This window comes from Dermochelys coriacea, chromosome 8 (assembly GCF_009764565.3).
Source record: "Dermochelys coriacea isolate rDerCor1 chromosome 8, rDerCor1.pri.v4, whole genome shotgun sequence".
Classification (NCBI taxonomy): Eukaryota; Metazoa; Chordata; order Testudines; family Dermochelyidae; genus Dermochelys; species Dermochelys coriacea.
In genome coordinates this window covers 83,630,079-83,645,312 of record NC_050075.1, presented here as the reverse complement: position 1 = coordinate 83,645,312, position 15,234 = coordinate 83,630,079, and the positions used below count along the sequence as shown (strand labels likewise).

General features: G+C 42.0%; 2 protein-coding genes across 36 annotated transcripts in view; one reads left to right on the top strand and one right to left on the bottom strand.

Moving 5' to 3' along the window:
* The window catches only part of FUBP1 (far upstream element binding protein 1), a 64,711-nt gene extending 50,911 nt beyond the window's left edge, over positions 1 to 13,800 (bottom strand). For 10 of the 33 annotated variants that reach the window (XR_006273871.1, XR_006273872.1, XR_006273870.1 and 7 more), the window contains exons 1-11: positions 13,190 to 13,545; positions 11,862 to 11,952; positions 10,790 to 10,852; positions 9,891 to 9,929; positions 9,471 to 9,510; positions 8,432 to 8,481; positions 8,271 to 8,342; positions 7,932 to 7,989; positions 452 to 614; positions 257 to 355; positions 61 to 162 (exon numbers count right to left, since the gene is read on the bottom strand). Coding sequence is in view for 25 of the 33 variants with exons in the window: in XM_043491113.1 (XP_043347048.1) it covers positions 61 to 162; positions 257 to 355; positions 452 to 614; positions 7,932 to 7,989; positions 8,271 to 8,342; positions 8,432 to 8,481; positions 9,471 to 9,510; positions 9,891 to 9,929; positions 10,790 to 10,852; positions 11,862 to 11,952; positions 13,190 to 13,435 (1,023 nt within the window). In the remaining 8 variants the exon portion in view is untranslated. Of the gene's footprint in view, positions 1 to 60; positions 163 to 256; positions 356 to 451; positions 615 to 7,931; positions 7,990 to 8,270; positions 8,343 to 8,431; positions 8,482 to 9,470; positions 9,511 to 9,890; positions 9,930 to 10,789; positions 10,853 to 11,861; positions 11,953 to 13,189 lie in introns of all 33 variants that reach the window. The other 23 variants (XR_006273873.1, XM_038411908.2, XM_043491114.1 and 20 more) reach the window with 12 other exon arrangements.
* Positions 13,755 to 15,234, top strand: part of DNAJB4 (DnaJ heat shock protein family (Hsp40) member B4) — a 43,106-nt gene continuing 41,626 nt past the window's right edge. The window contains exon 1 of one of the 3 annotated variants that reach the window (XM_043491126.1): positions 13,755 to 13,893. In XM_043491126.1, coding sequence (XP_043347061.1) covers positions 13,792 to 13,893 — 102 coding nt within the window. In that variant the 5' untranslated portion in view covers positions 13,755 to 13,791. Of the gene's footprint in view, positions 14,002 to 15,234 lie in introns of all 3 variants that reach the window. The other 2 variants (XM_043491127.1, XM_038413668.2) reach the window with 2 other exon arrangements.

Here is a 15,234-nt window from a genome sequence, read left to right as displayed (position 1 = left end):
TTAACATTATTAAACAGTCTCAAAGTACATAGTGAACAATAGATTTTCAACCATACATACATCTATCCCTTCGTTTCCTCCTATTCTTGACCCATATTCATTGCGCGCCTCTCTAAAGCCACCTTGATCACGAATCAACTCCAACACCATTTCCTTGGCTTGCTAAAGAAGAAAAAAAACGTGTTTTAGATTATATAATTTTAAAAAACTGTTTAGTATACATAAAAAAAGATAAAACTGGAAACAAACTCCTTACTTGAACTTTGTAAGGGTCTCCTGTAATCCTAAGAGGTTTGTCTGCACCAGTGTTCTGTGGCCCATCTTGAATCATGACCATTTTGACTCCTGCTCGTTCCTATTTGACAACATAAAATTGAATTTCCATGCAATTCAAAATTCTGACCTCTCTCTCTCTCTCTCTCACACCCACCCACCCACGTTTAAAACTTACCTGAAGTTGCTTAATGGTCTCTCCACCTTTTCCAATAACTAATCCTGCTTTACTAGCTGGAATCATGATTTCTTGGACAGCATTTCCTGGTCCATCACCATGATGAAAGCCAGGTGTAGGTCTTCCCTTTTCAACTATCTGGTCAAGCAGTCTTTTTGCAGACCTGTGAGGACAGATGGACACACACACACACACTCATAGTTACTGCTAAATGTATTACGAACTGCGCATTGTTCCAGTTGGAAAAAATCATTTCACACAGCCATTTCAAAGAGTTTCTTCATTAAAATTTTAACAGACGTTTATATATGTTGATATCCATAAGAGCTGTATTTATCAAATGCTACAGGATGCCCTCCCAGTCTAGCTTCTCTTAATATCTTTATGTGAGACTCCATGAAGATGAGCTCAGTGTGAACATGTGAATGTGTTAGATTACATCCTATTAAGAGTTCTAAGAAGAAGAGTGAAACAACTGTACTGGTTTAGATGCCCAATTATATAATGTGAATTAAGAACATGAACTTGTGTCCAAATATCCAAATCCCTTAAATTGTACTGACGAAACCTGTTACCAGTCACTTTCTTCAGATTTATGGTATTGAGCAGATACTGTGGCCGATGCTTTTCTACTTTCCTCCTCTGTGTTGTCTGTCAATAGCGTCTGTTAAAAAGTCTTTCATTATCTCGTATTTAGGTCCACCTGTTCTTCTTACTTGTTTACTAGTTGTCTTAGCAAAACTCTACATGATATTAAGCTTCTTTTTCCTTCCTTTAATATTTCAATTTTTAATTTAATTCTGACTATTGCTGAAGGTGTTTCCTCCTTCCTCAGCATTAAAGCAAGTTCTCAAACTAGCAGATATGGTGGTGGCTGATAACCTTCTTCCAGAAAATTTCAAGGAGTTCCACCAGACTTCTAGGTAGTTACCCTTTTCCTTCTTCCCTGTAGCACTCGGATTTACCTTTTCTAGCACCAGAATTTTGCACACTTTTCAATTCCAGACAATAGGGTCTTCTACCACCATGCTACAGTAATTCTAGTTGCAGCCTGGGGATAAGTTTTTAGTTCCTTATGGCTTTTATAAGATGCTGAGTTTTCAGGACAATTTAATAAAAGCACCCAGGGGTTATTGGACAACCTATCATCTTCCTTATGAAATCTCTAAGGGCTTTCCAAAATGTCTTAATTTTTTGGCACATTTGTCATATATGGAAAAATCCTCCTATTTCATTACATTCTCATTTGCTTGTCCCTGTTCCATAAATTTGTTTCCAATTTAAAGTTTTCAATGTTTATCAATAGTATAATATATACAGTAGACCCGCAGAGTTATGAACACCAGAGTTACAAACTAACCAGTCAACCACACATCTCGTTTGGAACCAGAAGTACACAATCAGGCAACAACAGAGGCCAAAAAAAAAAAAAAAAAAAAAGCAGCAAATATAGTACAGTACTGTTTTAAACGTAAACTACTAAAGAAAAAAGGGGAAAGCAGCATTTTTCTTCTGCATAGTAAAGTTTCCGAGCTATATTAAGTCATTGTTCAGTTGGAAACTTATGAAAGAACCATCATAACGTTTTGTTCAGAGTTTCAAACATTTCAAAGTTACAAACAATCTCCATTTCTGAGGTGTTCCCAACTCCAAGGTTCTACTGTGTACCAAGAACTAGCTAAATAGGAAACAGACAATGTAACTATCGAACATAAAAAATAAATTGAAAATTTCTACTTTTCCCTTTAGAAGTCATTTGGGAATCAGTTTATTTAGAAACTGAGGATAATTATTGCCTCACCACCTTACTATCACCAAAGAGTCACTAAAACTAAATTTCACAACAGAAGTCTGAAATCCTCAACTCCTAGTTATTAAGATAACATACAGGCAAGAGTCAAAGACCTGACCAAACAAAGAGGTCCTGCACTGTGACCTGAAGCTCAGGCTTTTGTACTGTTGGAAAGATCAGGGTCCCTGCATCTTCCATTGAGAGTGACCTACAGCCAGTCTTGTGATGTTTAACCTTAATAACAGACACCAGGAGTGACCTAGAACAGAAATTCTCAACCTTTTTCTTTCTGAATCCCCCAAACAAACTATAAAAACTCCATGGCCTACCTACACCACAATAACTGATTTTCTGCATATAAAAGCGAGGGCCGGAGCTAGGGGGTTAGTAAGCGGAGTAATTGCCTGGGGCCCCATACCACAGGAGCTACATTGCTCAGGCTTCGGCTTCAGCGTCAGCCGTGAATGGCAGGGCTCAAGGAACCAGGCTTCAGACCCAGGCAGTCGAGCTTTGGCTCTCTGCCCTGGGCCCCAGTGAATCTTAACGCTGACCCTGCTTGGCACCCCTCCGAAACCTACTCGCGGTCCCTGGGGGCCCCAGACCACTGGTTGAGAACCACTGTCCTAAAAGACCTTAATCACTGGGATGTAGGGAAAGGGGCATTCTTTCAACTATCTTGGTTTCAAACTGTTTAGGGATTTACAGATTAATATTTACTATAAATTTACCATAAATCTACAATTTTATTATTTAGAAAAACATGTATTCCCTGTCCCAAATTGCTTAAAAGCCAAATTAAGATCACTACAAAACAGAAGGAGACTATTAGCAGAGAGAATAAGGAGTAGGAAGATTTTAGAAATGTTAGAGAGAAATACTGGCTTAAGGAGAGGAAGGAGGAGCTGAAATGGAAATAAAAAGAGAGAATGGTGTAACTATTGACAATTAAAGAAAGCAGTAGTCTGGGACATCTAGGAATAGATATCAAGAGAAGCAGTTGGGAATAGTCTGAACCAGGGGTTCTCAAACTGGGGGTCGAGACCCCTCAGGGGCTTGTGAGATTATCACATAAAGGGTCGCAAGCTGACAACCTCCACCCCAAACCCCGCTTACCTCCAGCATTTATAATGGTGTTAAATATATTTAAAAGTGTGTTTAGCTTATGGGGGGGGGGGGGTCGCACTCAGAGGCTTGCTGTGTCAAAGGGGTCATCGCCACTATAAAAAAAGTTTGAGACCCACTGGTCTGAACAGAAGGGGAGAGAAATCAGATCAATCAATCAATGTTGAGATGCTCCAGGGCATGAGATGAGGAAGGGCCCTTTCCCAGAAGGCTAGAAGGAGGAGACTCAAACAGAGCCTCCTATGAGCCCCAGCTCTGGGGCATTGTGCCATCACACATAGGGAGGGAAAGGCTCATTGTCTGTGTCCGATCAGGAAATAAGGTTCTACCTCACCTCCTCCCACTTGGGTATGGTTCCCTCCCAGTCCTTGTGAACAGCAGCAAAGAGGCAGCTGGGAATGGTGGAACAAGGGAAAGGGGTTCAAAAAAGGTCCAAGTTGCAGCTCTTGGGCCATAAGTCTGACATCTTCACACCAGGTACTTCCTCAGACATTTCAGCATTACTTCTACTCTCTCATATTCTTAAATCAATTATTTTCCCAACAAGGTCCTTATAATGCAAGGACTTTAGAAGAGCACAGACTACATTATCTGGGTTTGATAAGGACGCCCAGATTTCACAATGGCTACACAGCAGGCTGCAACTCTCTTCTCTACAGGCCTACACATACTCTCCTGTTGAGTGTAACAAGAGGCAACTCTGTATAACTAAAGCCTACTGAGTCCTGTGGGAGGAAAAAGTAATTGTTCCTCTATTACTGCAAGAAGTACTAATGAATACACCCAATAACAGGTCCAATAAATATTTTTATAATATTTTAGTTTACCAACAACCATCATTTGAAGAGTCAGGTAATTCCAATTCAAGTTTACATTAAAAAAAACCCCCAAAGATCTGAAAATGGATATTTAGGAATATGCTTTCCTTCCCAGGTTCTGTGCAAAAAAATCCAAAAGAGGAAAACAAACCTGTCCCCAAACCTGGCTCTTTCTGATTCCCAGCACTCTTTCAGAAGCTGCAGGAACCAAAAATCAGCTCTTCGGTTCTCATCAACCCATGCTAAGACTGCTATTTACAAGACTATTTTTTAAAAACCCATCACCTCATCTTAAGTTCTAGGTTCTGTGCATTATAGCTCAGCTTGATGAATCCAGTAAACCATAATTTAAAACTTCTCTTTTTTTTAAATACTATAACTATCAAAAAAACATTTAAACTCTGGTGAAATTCTTCGCATATCATAATTGACAAACCTCTTATCCAATTAATTTCAAATTTCATAGACTGTGACCAAGATAAACAGACTACCAATTTTCAGAAAGGTATTTCCCTTTGTATGTTAATTTTATACAAATACCAAAATAAAGCTTGTAAAAAATTCAGTTTTAATTCTAAATTTGGATAGGTAGCTGCTGCCCCATATTGATAACAACGGCTGCAGATTTCATTTATCAAGATCAGCATGGATCCTTTTTAGGTGGATGGACAACAGTAAGTCTGTTTTTAACCTCACTCTAAACCACAGAGGCCCGATCAAAGTTAGGACTGAAATTGCTACAATACCTCTCTCAAACATCTGCCCCCAAATTATGGTCACAGTAGATAACTTGCAAGAATATTCACATTAAGAGATAACCTCTTGAAGAGCGAACCCACCACAGTTGCTGAAAAATGGGTGGGTTTCCAAAGAGCAATACCAACTGCCATCAATCGACCCCAGATCTCCCAGCAGTCTTTACCAAAAATGTAAGAGCACAGGGGGCTAGCACACAGGCAATGGGACAAAAATCCATTCCATATAACATCTTCTCAAGCAAAACCAGAGTAAATTAGACTCAGAGGCAACAGTCTCCCACATTGACACTGCCTTTACAGTGCTGGACAAATAAGCCTGGATACACATCGACTTTTCAATTAAGTTGAAAGAAAACCACTCAACACTAACAGCTAGGGCTGGCCATTAGACCAGTGGTTCTCATACTTTTTTTTTTTACCGCGGACCACTTCAAAATTGTTGAGGGTCTCGGTGAACCACTTAATGATCTTTCCAAATGTTGTTTGTACCATTAGCTAACTATTGTAAAGCTCTTTGGATAAAAGTGCTATATAATAAAAACCTTAACAGTAATTCATGTGTTTTTGTTCTACAAATAAAAACACACAACTAATGTTTTAGTATCAGCAGTCTTACCTTTCTAATTCGATGGAGGTGCCCTCTTTCCCCTGCTGCCACAGCCCCCAAGCTGGGAATGGAAGGTGGGAGATTTCTCCCCGGCAGCCGCAGACCTGCAGCTGTGGAAAGTCACCTCTTTCTCTGGCCGCCGCAGTCCTGCACATCCCAAATTCCCCCCCCCCCTTCATCTTACCCCACTTCCCCGTCCCACCTACCCCCTATTCCTCCCAAGGCCACCACTTCACCTTATATGTGCATCTTCTCCAGGGTCCAGGTATCTAATTAGTGGAGCCACGCCTGCGCAGCTCCACTAATTAGGTGGGTGACCCTTCGTTCTCATGTGCGGCCAGCCAGGCGCACACCTTAGAGGGGAACTATCTGGGGACCACCTGAATGGAGTCTGTGGACCACAGTTTGAGAATCTCTGCACTAGACTTTCCAGCACTCAACTAGAATACACTCTGCTGCTGATATGCCGGACAAAGTGTAATTTTACAGCTTAACCCACCAAGCACAGGATGGTGGGAATTCTCTCTGCTGATGCAAGTCTTCTATCAATAGGTACAGGTCATCTAAACCAGTGGTTCTCAAAGCCGGTCCGCCGCTTGTTCAGGGAAAGCCCCTGGGGGGCCAAACCGGTTTGTTTACCTGCCGCATCGGCAGGTTCGGCCGATCATGGCTCCCACTGGCTGCAGTTCGCCGCTCCAAGCCAACAGCGGCTGCGGGAAGTGGCGTGGGGCAAGGGATGTACTGGCCGTCCTTCCTCAGCCCCCGTTAGCCTGGAGCGGCGAACTGCAGCCAGTGGGAGCTGCGATCGGCCGAACCTGCCGACGCGGCAGGTAAACAAACCAATCCGGCCCGCCAGGGGCTTTCCCTGAACAAGCAGTGGATCGGCTTTGAGAATCACTGATCTAAACCATAAAGACATGTAAGGATTCAGACGAGGCAGCATCTAAACATCTTTGTCTCAGCTAAAAGCTTACGTCTTGTGTACTGGAAAGCCTTGATTTACCAAGTACCACCATGATTATTCCCACTGCTACTATATAATAGGACCACATTTATCTTCATGCCATTGGGCCTTCTTTTAAAATCCTAAATGTTTTGACTGAACACCAACATAACCATGACTGTGCCTTGAGTAACTTCAAAGAGGAGAAACTAGGGTTGGGAGCTGTTGCTCACAAAAGCTTATGCTCAAATAAATTTGTTAGTGTCTAAGGTGCCACAAGTACTCCTTTTCTTTTTAGGGTTTCTACTATTACTCCTCAATGAAGAAATTTCCACACCCACCTGATTCCAGTTCCTTCTTTATCAATTTGTCTTCTGACTAATAAGTGCTTATTCTATCCAGCCAGAATGAATCTAATCTTGTAACATTTTGTTGTGATCAGCTGGTCCGCTAAAAAACTATTCCTGAGCAGGCCAATTTGAGTGAAAGGCATAAGACCCTTTCAAAATTAAAAAAAAAGCAGATGTTCTAGGCTCCCCCTCCCCCCTTTTCATGTATGTTCAATAAATGATAATGTCTTTTTGCTTAGTGACATATAGTAAACTAAATTACTTCGTAACAGATCAAATTCAAATTACTGTTAACATTATGGCAGTAAGAAAAATAGTAAGGGAACTCAATTTATGAATGTCCCCCAAGCCCTACTAATCATCAAAAACACACTTCAATAGTAATTTCATCCAACATATTACATACCAACATAAAATCAAATGAAATGGACACCACCACTCTGACCCCCCACTTTGTACCCATGCTGAAACTAGTGTACAGATGAATAATTACTAGCCAAAATTGGACCAGTTGCATTGTTCTGTCAGATCCCGATAATAAAGATCAAATGTTTCATCCTTGATTTAACAATATCCTTAGTGTCTGATCCATCAGCATAGATCTGATTCCAAGAAAAGGGGGGTACTTCATTTTAACAGTTGAATGGTTATATTTGGACTCAGCAGAATTCAATTCTTATTTTTAAGCATTTCTCTAGATGATTATTTAAATTTTCAGAGTTGTGGGAAATTATCCCGCCCCTCCAAGACAACAGAGGGTCAGAATAATTACTTAATGACAGTAAACGCTCAGATTCAAAAAATTAAAGCTTTATAACTGTTAAAACACAAACTGTCAATACGCATGACACACTATACAAAGGAAATATCCTTAAATCAAATTCTCTCAAGCAGCATTTTTCTTATTTTGCCTATCTGTAAATTTTAATCATCAATGGAAACACTGTCAGTTTCTGTGTGCTGTACAATCAATGTTTACCAATAAAAACTGAATCCTTCCAAGCCTAGTTATTGTCACCTCACTGTATAGGAGTCATATGACATATTTCAAAATATTTTTAGATCTAAAAATATTAGACAATGTACTTACTGAACAGACTCGGGTGTTCCAGTTAACATGCAAGATCTATCAGGCAGGCCACCGCTATCTATAAAGTTTGTAAAATGAAACAGATTTAACAATTCTGTTTAAACTTGCAAGGAATCAGTAGCTAAGTAAATAGAAAAGTGTGCTGTGGGAAGTTTTAACACTTCACTAAACCCATAAAATCATGGTCTCAAGATTTAGGACTGTTTTGCACTTTAATGACTTGTACCTATTCCCAGTTGTTAAAGGTGAGAGTAAATTTAGTTGAAAAACCAGTGATCAGTGTTCCGTGGTCCAAACTTGTTACCACTAAATGTATATACCTCAAAAGGAAATAATTACCAGGAGCAATCTGTATTTTGCATCCAGATTCTTGCTGTATGCGTGAAATCTGTTCTCCTCCTCTGCCAATTACTTGAGGGATAAAAACAAAGGATGTTACTAGCAATAGCAACATTTGTTAAGACCTCCATTATATTGTATATTATATTTATATTACTTACTGAATCCAACCATTCCATCTGGAACTTTGTACTCCTCAGTCATTACAGACCTAAAAAGACAAAATACAACAGAAGATAACATATGTTGATACACTGGCTTACAATTTACAGAATATTTTTCATCTGTATAGAAAGACTGGCTACCTTCCCCCCATCACACCAAGGAGGAGAAATATACTGTAACGTTTTGGGGAAATGCCTTTCTTTGGGTGCATCTACCACATCTAGTGACTTGAACGGGGACCAAGCGTATGCATTTTTACTTCAGAAGTTTTGCCCATTTTAACCTGAAATCCTTCAGGTTAAATAGAAATTAAAAACCAAAATGACAATCTATTAACACAGAATACCAAACAGTAATATTAGAAGGCAAAAATGACATTCCTAATTAACATAATATAAATTTAGATATTAGATTTAGATATTTCATAATAGATCAATTATTTCTGTTAAAAATCTGTTTGGCATGAAAAAGAACAGTATATTCCAGATATATGAAAATACATGCCATTTCCAGATCAAAACAGAAAAATGCACATCAAAAATTAAAAGGGTATGCGGTCAGGTTGGTTAGTTTTGTGGTTTTGTTTTTTTTGAGGCAGCAGAGGGAAGAAGCAAGATGAGAAGAATGCAGCATAAGTTATTGATCAGACATGTTTGACATAAATTTTGTTAACACCAATATTTTTCCCCTTAAGCAATCTTTCCCTTTTGCTTTTAAAATAACCTTTCCTTCAGACCAGATGACCGACCCTAAGGACCACTCCTCCCACATATGACATGATATCAGGTCCCCATACAGTTCTAGATATGGGATAGGACACTAATCCTATTACATATATTTCAAATATTTAGCTTATGCCTGTTGTGGCTAAATTCTAACAAGCATCACTTGTTATAATGTGTTATAATCTAATAACTGTGTTTCATTATTATGTTCAAACATTGTCTTTTTGGGAGAAAAGTTTTGAAGTTATTGCCTGGAAATGCAGCAATACTAAAAAGTAACTGTAAACAAAATGTTAATTATGGCTCCTACCTTTGTTGCTGATGCATCGGGGGTAGCTGGGTTCCAAAAGCTACAAATAAAAAGTATTTTTAAAGTTAAATTCACAAATAAAGGCAAAATCTCTCACAATTACACCAAACATTTCCCACTAACAAACTATCTGTAGCTACTTCTGACAAAGCTGGGTTTTAAAAAAAAAAGTTACCAACTATAAAAGTATAGCTGAAAAAGACAAACTGATTCTCAGCTCTGTTGCTAGTACATAATATTCCACAACTATCAAGCTGCTCAAAAACAAGCCTGTTTTACTTCAAGAAACTTGAGACATACAGGTCAAGTCAGCGTGATCTCACTGGTCCAACATTACCTACCAGAATACTGCATCATACCCTTGCTCTGAAAATGTACACTTGTTTAGGTTTTATTCACAATGAAATAAAAATTACTTACAGTCATTCTGAGGAGCAACTTTCTTAGCATCTGGTTGATCTGCAAAATTAAGATTTTTTTTATTTTTTGCCAAGAAACAAGAATCTTTTAAACTAGTGGCTGTCCCATAGTGTGAATCGTAACTTTTCCAGTGTATTTTTTTAGTCATTGAATTTGTTTTTGTTTTGGTAATTTCAGGGAATAGATCTGAATAAAAAAGAAACCTTATAAGCATTCAGCACTTGGTTAGTATACTTGAAAAGAAGTTAGGTATTTCCATTTGTCTATTCAGTGGTTTAAGAAAAGCACAGTTTTAGAAACATATTGTAGATTGGATATCCATAAACAGTCAATGCCACTTTGCTGAGACAAGCAACAACATTTAACTATGCTCCTAATAACTGGCTTCTCAAGCTAATGATGCTTCTACAGTAAGAACTGAAGAAAAAAGTCCACCAAAATCAGTATGAAAATAAACAATGGCTTAAAAAAAAATCTGACAAGTGACCACAAATCTACATAGAATATCAAATTTAAGAAGCAACAATAATCCCACTGCAATGCAATCTGAGTCTGAACTGGGGTATGAAATTCCTATCCAAATATCAAGCATTTCACAGCATAAAACTTCAAAAAAAAAAAAAAAAATAGATTCAAAGCAACTCTATCACTACCATCCAAAATCCTTTTTGTACAAATAAGCAAAATGGAAGGTATAGACAACCTATGTCTGAAAAGACTACTTCAGATGTTTCCTTCCCCACCCCAAATTCAAAGTTATGCGATGAACCATCATAATTTATGTGTAGCAAAAAGTCAGACACATAATCCAAGAAATATTTGTGTCATCCATTTCAAAAGATCCACTAGTTTATTTCACGTTTACATACTAAACACAGGTAATAAATAAAAATTCCTGCCTTTAAAAGGAGAGGGCATTCCCTCCCAGTGTGTTGTACTGCTCGGACTTGTCCAAGAGCCATCTACACATAAAATAAAAAGAATACATTACATACATCATCTGAAGCATCATTAGCTCATTTTTGTATATTAAAAACCTCACTATTAATAGAAAAACACTTTAATAAAGAACACAAGAACTCCTGATCTAAAGCCTTAATTACATTCTGTAAACTGAGTCACAATCCTCTTAAAAGAAAAAAAAAGTCACAACTCATATAGACCTAACAAAGTATTTTCAACACCTCCAAGTTCAGAAGTTTCTCTCCATAATTTAGTCAGGATTAGGTGTGTATATTAAACATATCAAACCCTGTTAAGTTCACACTAGTTGTGTAGTAAAAATCAGAAGACACGCAACACAATTCAGTAGCAAACTTTTCTGCAACGTAAAGTAAGTCAAAAAGTGGAAACCGCAACAAAAGTAGAGGAAATATTACAGCATGATCTTATCAGGGTTCATGCGTGCTGTATGCTGAAGTTAGTAAAAGATTTAGCCAAGTCTAATAAGTAGAATTTTTATTTTCCTGTCTTTTTTTTTTTTTTTAAAGTCCTATGCCTTTACAATGAAATGCATTAAAAGTAGTTTACCAGATGCTGTACCTTCAATAATAAATCAGATGTCAAACCAGCACAGGTTTGAAAGGTGACCACCTTCAACCTTAACAGTGAATAAAAGATTTCAATAATGTACCTGAATAAAGGCATCTTCAAAATTATTTATGTTTCACCTACCTTACCCTGGGTTCTCCTCTTAAAATTTACAGCATCATGTCAGTACAAGAGGTTAGGTAATGGTCTAAAAATTGATTTACAGACTTCAGATTTAAGACCGAAATAGCACCACTGATTTCTAAACAAAAATCCATATTAAAACCAAATTGGGAAAGCGTGTGGTGTTCTTTAAAGAGATCACATGCCGGTACAATATGGATCTATACTATTGTTTCTGTGGAAAATTTATGACGTTTTTTACACCGCTGCCGTGAAAAAAATGACTTATGGTAGTATACACATTTATTGACAGCATACCTCCATCCTCAAGAGGTCTTTTTTGTCCCCCATAACCATAATCATTTGAATTCATTGATGTCCCTCCATCACCTCCAATTTTTGCTGCAATCTAGATAAAAGAAAAAAATAATGAAAACAAACATGAGATTTTTTGATCTACAAGGTATAAGTATCAGTCCTGGTTTTGCCGGAGGACCTAGTGAAGGTTTAAAAAAAAAATGTACATTAAAAACAATATACATCTCAAAGACAAAAAAAATCCCTCTCTTTGCATATCATCTTTGAGCACACTTGATCAAATGATCATTTTGCTTTAAGAAGGGCATTTAAAGAGCATTTTGCATCGTTACAGATTTCTCTTTAATAAAAGGAAGCTGTTGTACTCAGGAGGTTTCACCCATATAGGAAGTAGAAGAGACTGCTGCATTTAAAAATGGCAGCACCATGTATTTTCCCACAAAGTCTTTGAGATTTTACATCTCATTAAAACAGGTTGAGCTGTCTAACAGAGAACCCACCTCCTAGCAAGATCACCTTAAATCTCATAAGTGCATTATCTGACTTTCCCTTTATAAATACTGTATAAAGTTATATCTTGCTCGTTACCAAATGAAGTCTCATGTGCAGCCAACAACCGAAAAAACGACAAATGTGCAAATCCAGTTAAAAGTAAAACTAAAGGACGGAAGAGTACTCAACGGAAACTTGTAGTTTTAGCTCACGACCCACGAACCCAACGCTTCCAAACTAGTTTGCGCAGGTTACCAGGATACAAGAGCGCTTCAGGCAACATAATAAATGGAACCGAAACGGAGCCTTTTAGAACACGAGGGGGGAACCCTCGTCGAAAACCTGCGACGAGCAGCTCCTTCTCCCTCGCCTCCCCAAGCAGCGCAGGGCGGTGACCCAGGGCTGCGCGCTGCCTGGGAGAAGGCGTTTTTAATAAGTAGCCGTGATTTCACTATTTGCTTCCCCCCCAGGCTCAGAGGGTAGGCCCGGGAAAAGCCCTCTCTCTCACCTCTCCCTTCACGGAGCTTGCGAGAACAGGGGGAAGGTTACCGGGGATCGAGCAGAGGTAGGGGACCCCCCCCCCCCATCCCATTGCGTGCTGAAGGGGCAAGGGCGCTGCGGGAGCTCCCCACGGCGTGTGCTGGGGAGGCAGAGGAAACCCTCCTCACTGCGTACATAGGACGGGGAATGGGGAGGAAACAAATAGCACCGCCATCAACGTGCGCGGAAAACGAGGCCCCTGAAAGGGAAGCGGACCCAGCCGTGCGCCAGCCCCCTCCCCAGAACAAACCCCTGAAGCCGCCCGATACGCTTCAAAGGATTTGTGTAGGACCCACCCTATTTGTCCCAGAATAGGTAGAGGGGACATTCCGGCGCTGAGGATCAGAGGAGGCCCTATCGGGGGCCGCTTCCAGGCCCCCGAGCCTGAGGGTCGGAGCTACCGTTGGGCTGGTGCCCACATTACACACCTGCCTAGCCCGCTGCAGTGCGTCTTTAAAGGCATCGTTGACTCCCCCACCTCCGCCTCCTCCTCCTCCGGGCGCGCCCGAAGCAGGAGGGGGCACCGTGGAATAATCCGCCATAGCCGCTCCGCCGCCGCTTCCTGCCCTACTCGCTGCCTGCCAAGAAAGAAAGAAAATGGCGGCGGGCGGGAGCCTTTCACATTCCTGCGCGGCATCGTGCTCGGGGGAGGGGGGGGCATGGGAGGAGAGGAAACCTCGCGAGACCTCTGGAAGGGAGGAGTGGGATTTCGTGGAGGCTCATGTGGAAGAAGAGGAAATCTCGTGAGACTTCATTCTCACAGTATATGTGTGGGGTCGAGTGAGACCTCCGGAGATGTCCTTCAGGGGCATGGAAGGGGAAATCTTCAGAGGCGGGGCTACAAGGCTCGCGATAGTTCCTTCCTGGAACGGGATTTAAGAGGCCCTATCGCGTAACGATGGCGCGCGGGGTGGGGTGTGGATATCACGCGGTGACTTTTATCGGTTCGGGATTTGGGAGATCGCGGAAAGGACACAGGTGGATCTCGCGAGTTTTAAAAGTTAACGCTCGGCGCTTAGGGCTACAGCCTCCGCTAGAGCGCGGTGGCTGCTGGGAGCTCGGTTGGCTCGCGACCTGCTAAGGCTGACCGAGACTTCTGCGGCTTCGAGTGAGTCGGGGAGGGTGAAGCTCCGCGCGGGGCGAGGCTGAGCGGTTACTGCCGCTCGCAGGCCGCTGGGGTCTGACCCACCGCCACCCCTTGGGCGCTTGCCCCATGCTGAGGGAGCTCATTGCCTCCAGGGCACAGTCTCCCCCCCCCCCCCCGAGTTCCATCGTGGGGTGAGATCTGGGGGCGCCGAGCTCCTGGCCCAGCGTGGCTCTGGGGCTGCCCCCCGGGGCATGCTGGGGTGGTGCCCCTGGGGAGGAGAAGGATCACTCGCCAGGTGACTGCCGCCGAAAACGGACGCGGCGAAGCCGGTCAGCCCGCTGGGCATGGGGCTTGCAGCGCGGCCGGGGGTGTTGTCTTGGCGACGGAGGCTTGTAAACTGGCGTTGCTGTTGAGCGCGGTGACGGAGCAAATATCCCCCCCGTGTAACGCGCTCGGGCTACAACTAGCGCTTCATTGCGACGGGAGGATGGATGGGGCCAGAGGCCTGCGGGGCCGCGCCGCAGCGGGGGTTGAGGAAACTGGCAGCGCCTCAAGCAACAGCCGCGGTGGTGGTTGTTAGCTGCAGCACGGGGAGGTGAGCCTGCAGGATATGCAGAGCTGTTCCGACCAGCTCAGGATCGGAGACGTCTCTGCTTGGCATGCCAGCCAAGGTGGGGGTGGAGGGGAACAAAGGCCTAGGTTCTTCTTCTGGGGTTTGTGACTCTTTCTCTAGCGTGGCTTCTCTTTTCAGCTAAATGCAACCTGGCTTTTTAAGATGTACCACCGCTACGTTCTTTGTGCCCCTTGCCTTGGCACTTAACTACTCTCATTCAGTCAGTACTATTTTTGATTTCTTTTTAGGATATTCCTTTTTCAGGATGGTGAGCTCTGTTGATTCTAGCATCTTCCTACTAGGTCTCAGCTCCTGCGGGAGATGGGTCGTGCTCCCGCTTCTTCTATGCCCTGGAGTCAAAGACAGGAGGTTAAGAAGCATGTCATCCACCTTTTGGCAGCTGATGGTGCCCCTCTCAGACATCCAGTGGAAATGCGGGAGAGGGCCCAGGCCTTCTATGCTGGCCTTTTCTCCCTGGATCCAACCGACGCTGAGGCCTGCCGAGTGCTTTGGGACAAACTCCCAACGGTCAGCATGGGCAACCAGGACCGGCTGGAGCTGCCTCTCTCTCTGGCTGAGGTCTTGGAAGCCCTCGATCTCATGCCCACTAATAAATTTCCAGGCATGGACGGGCTGACCGT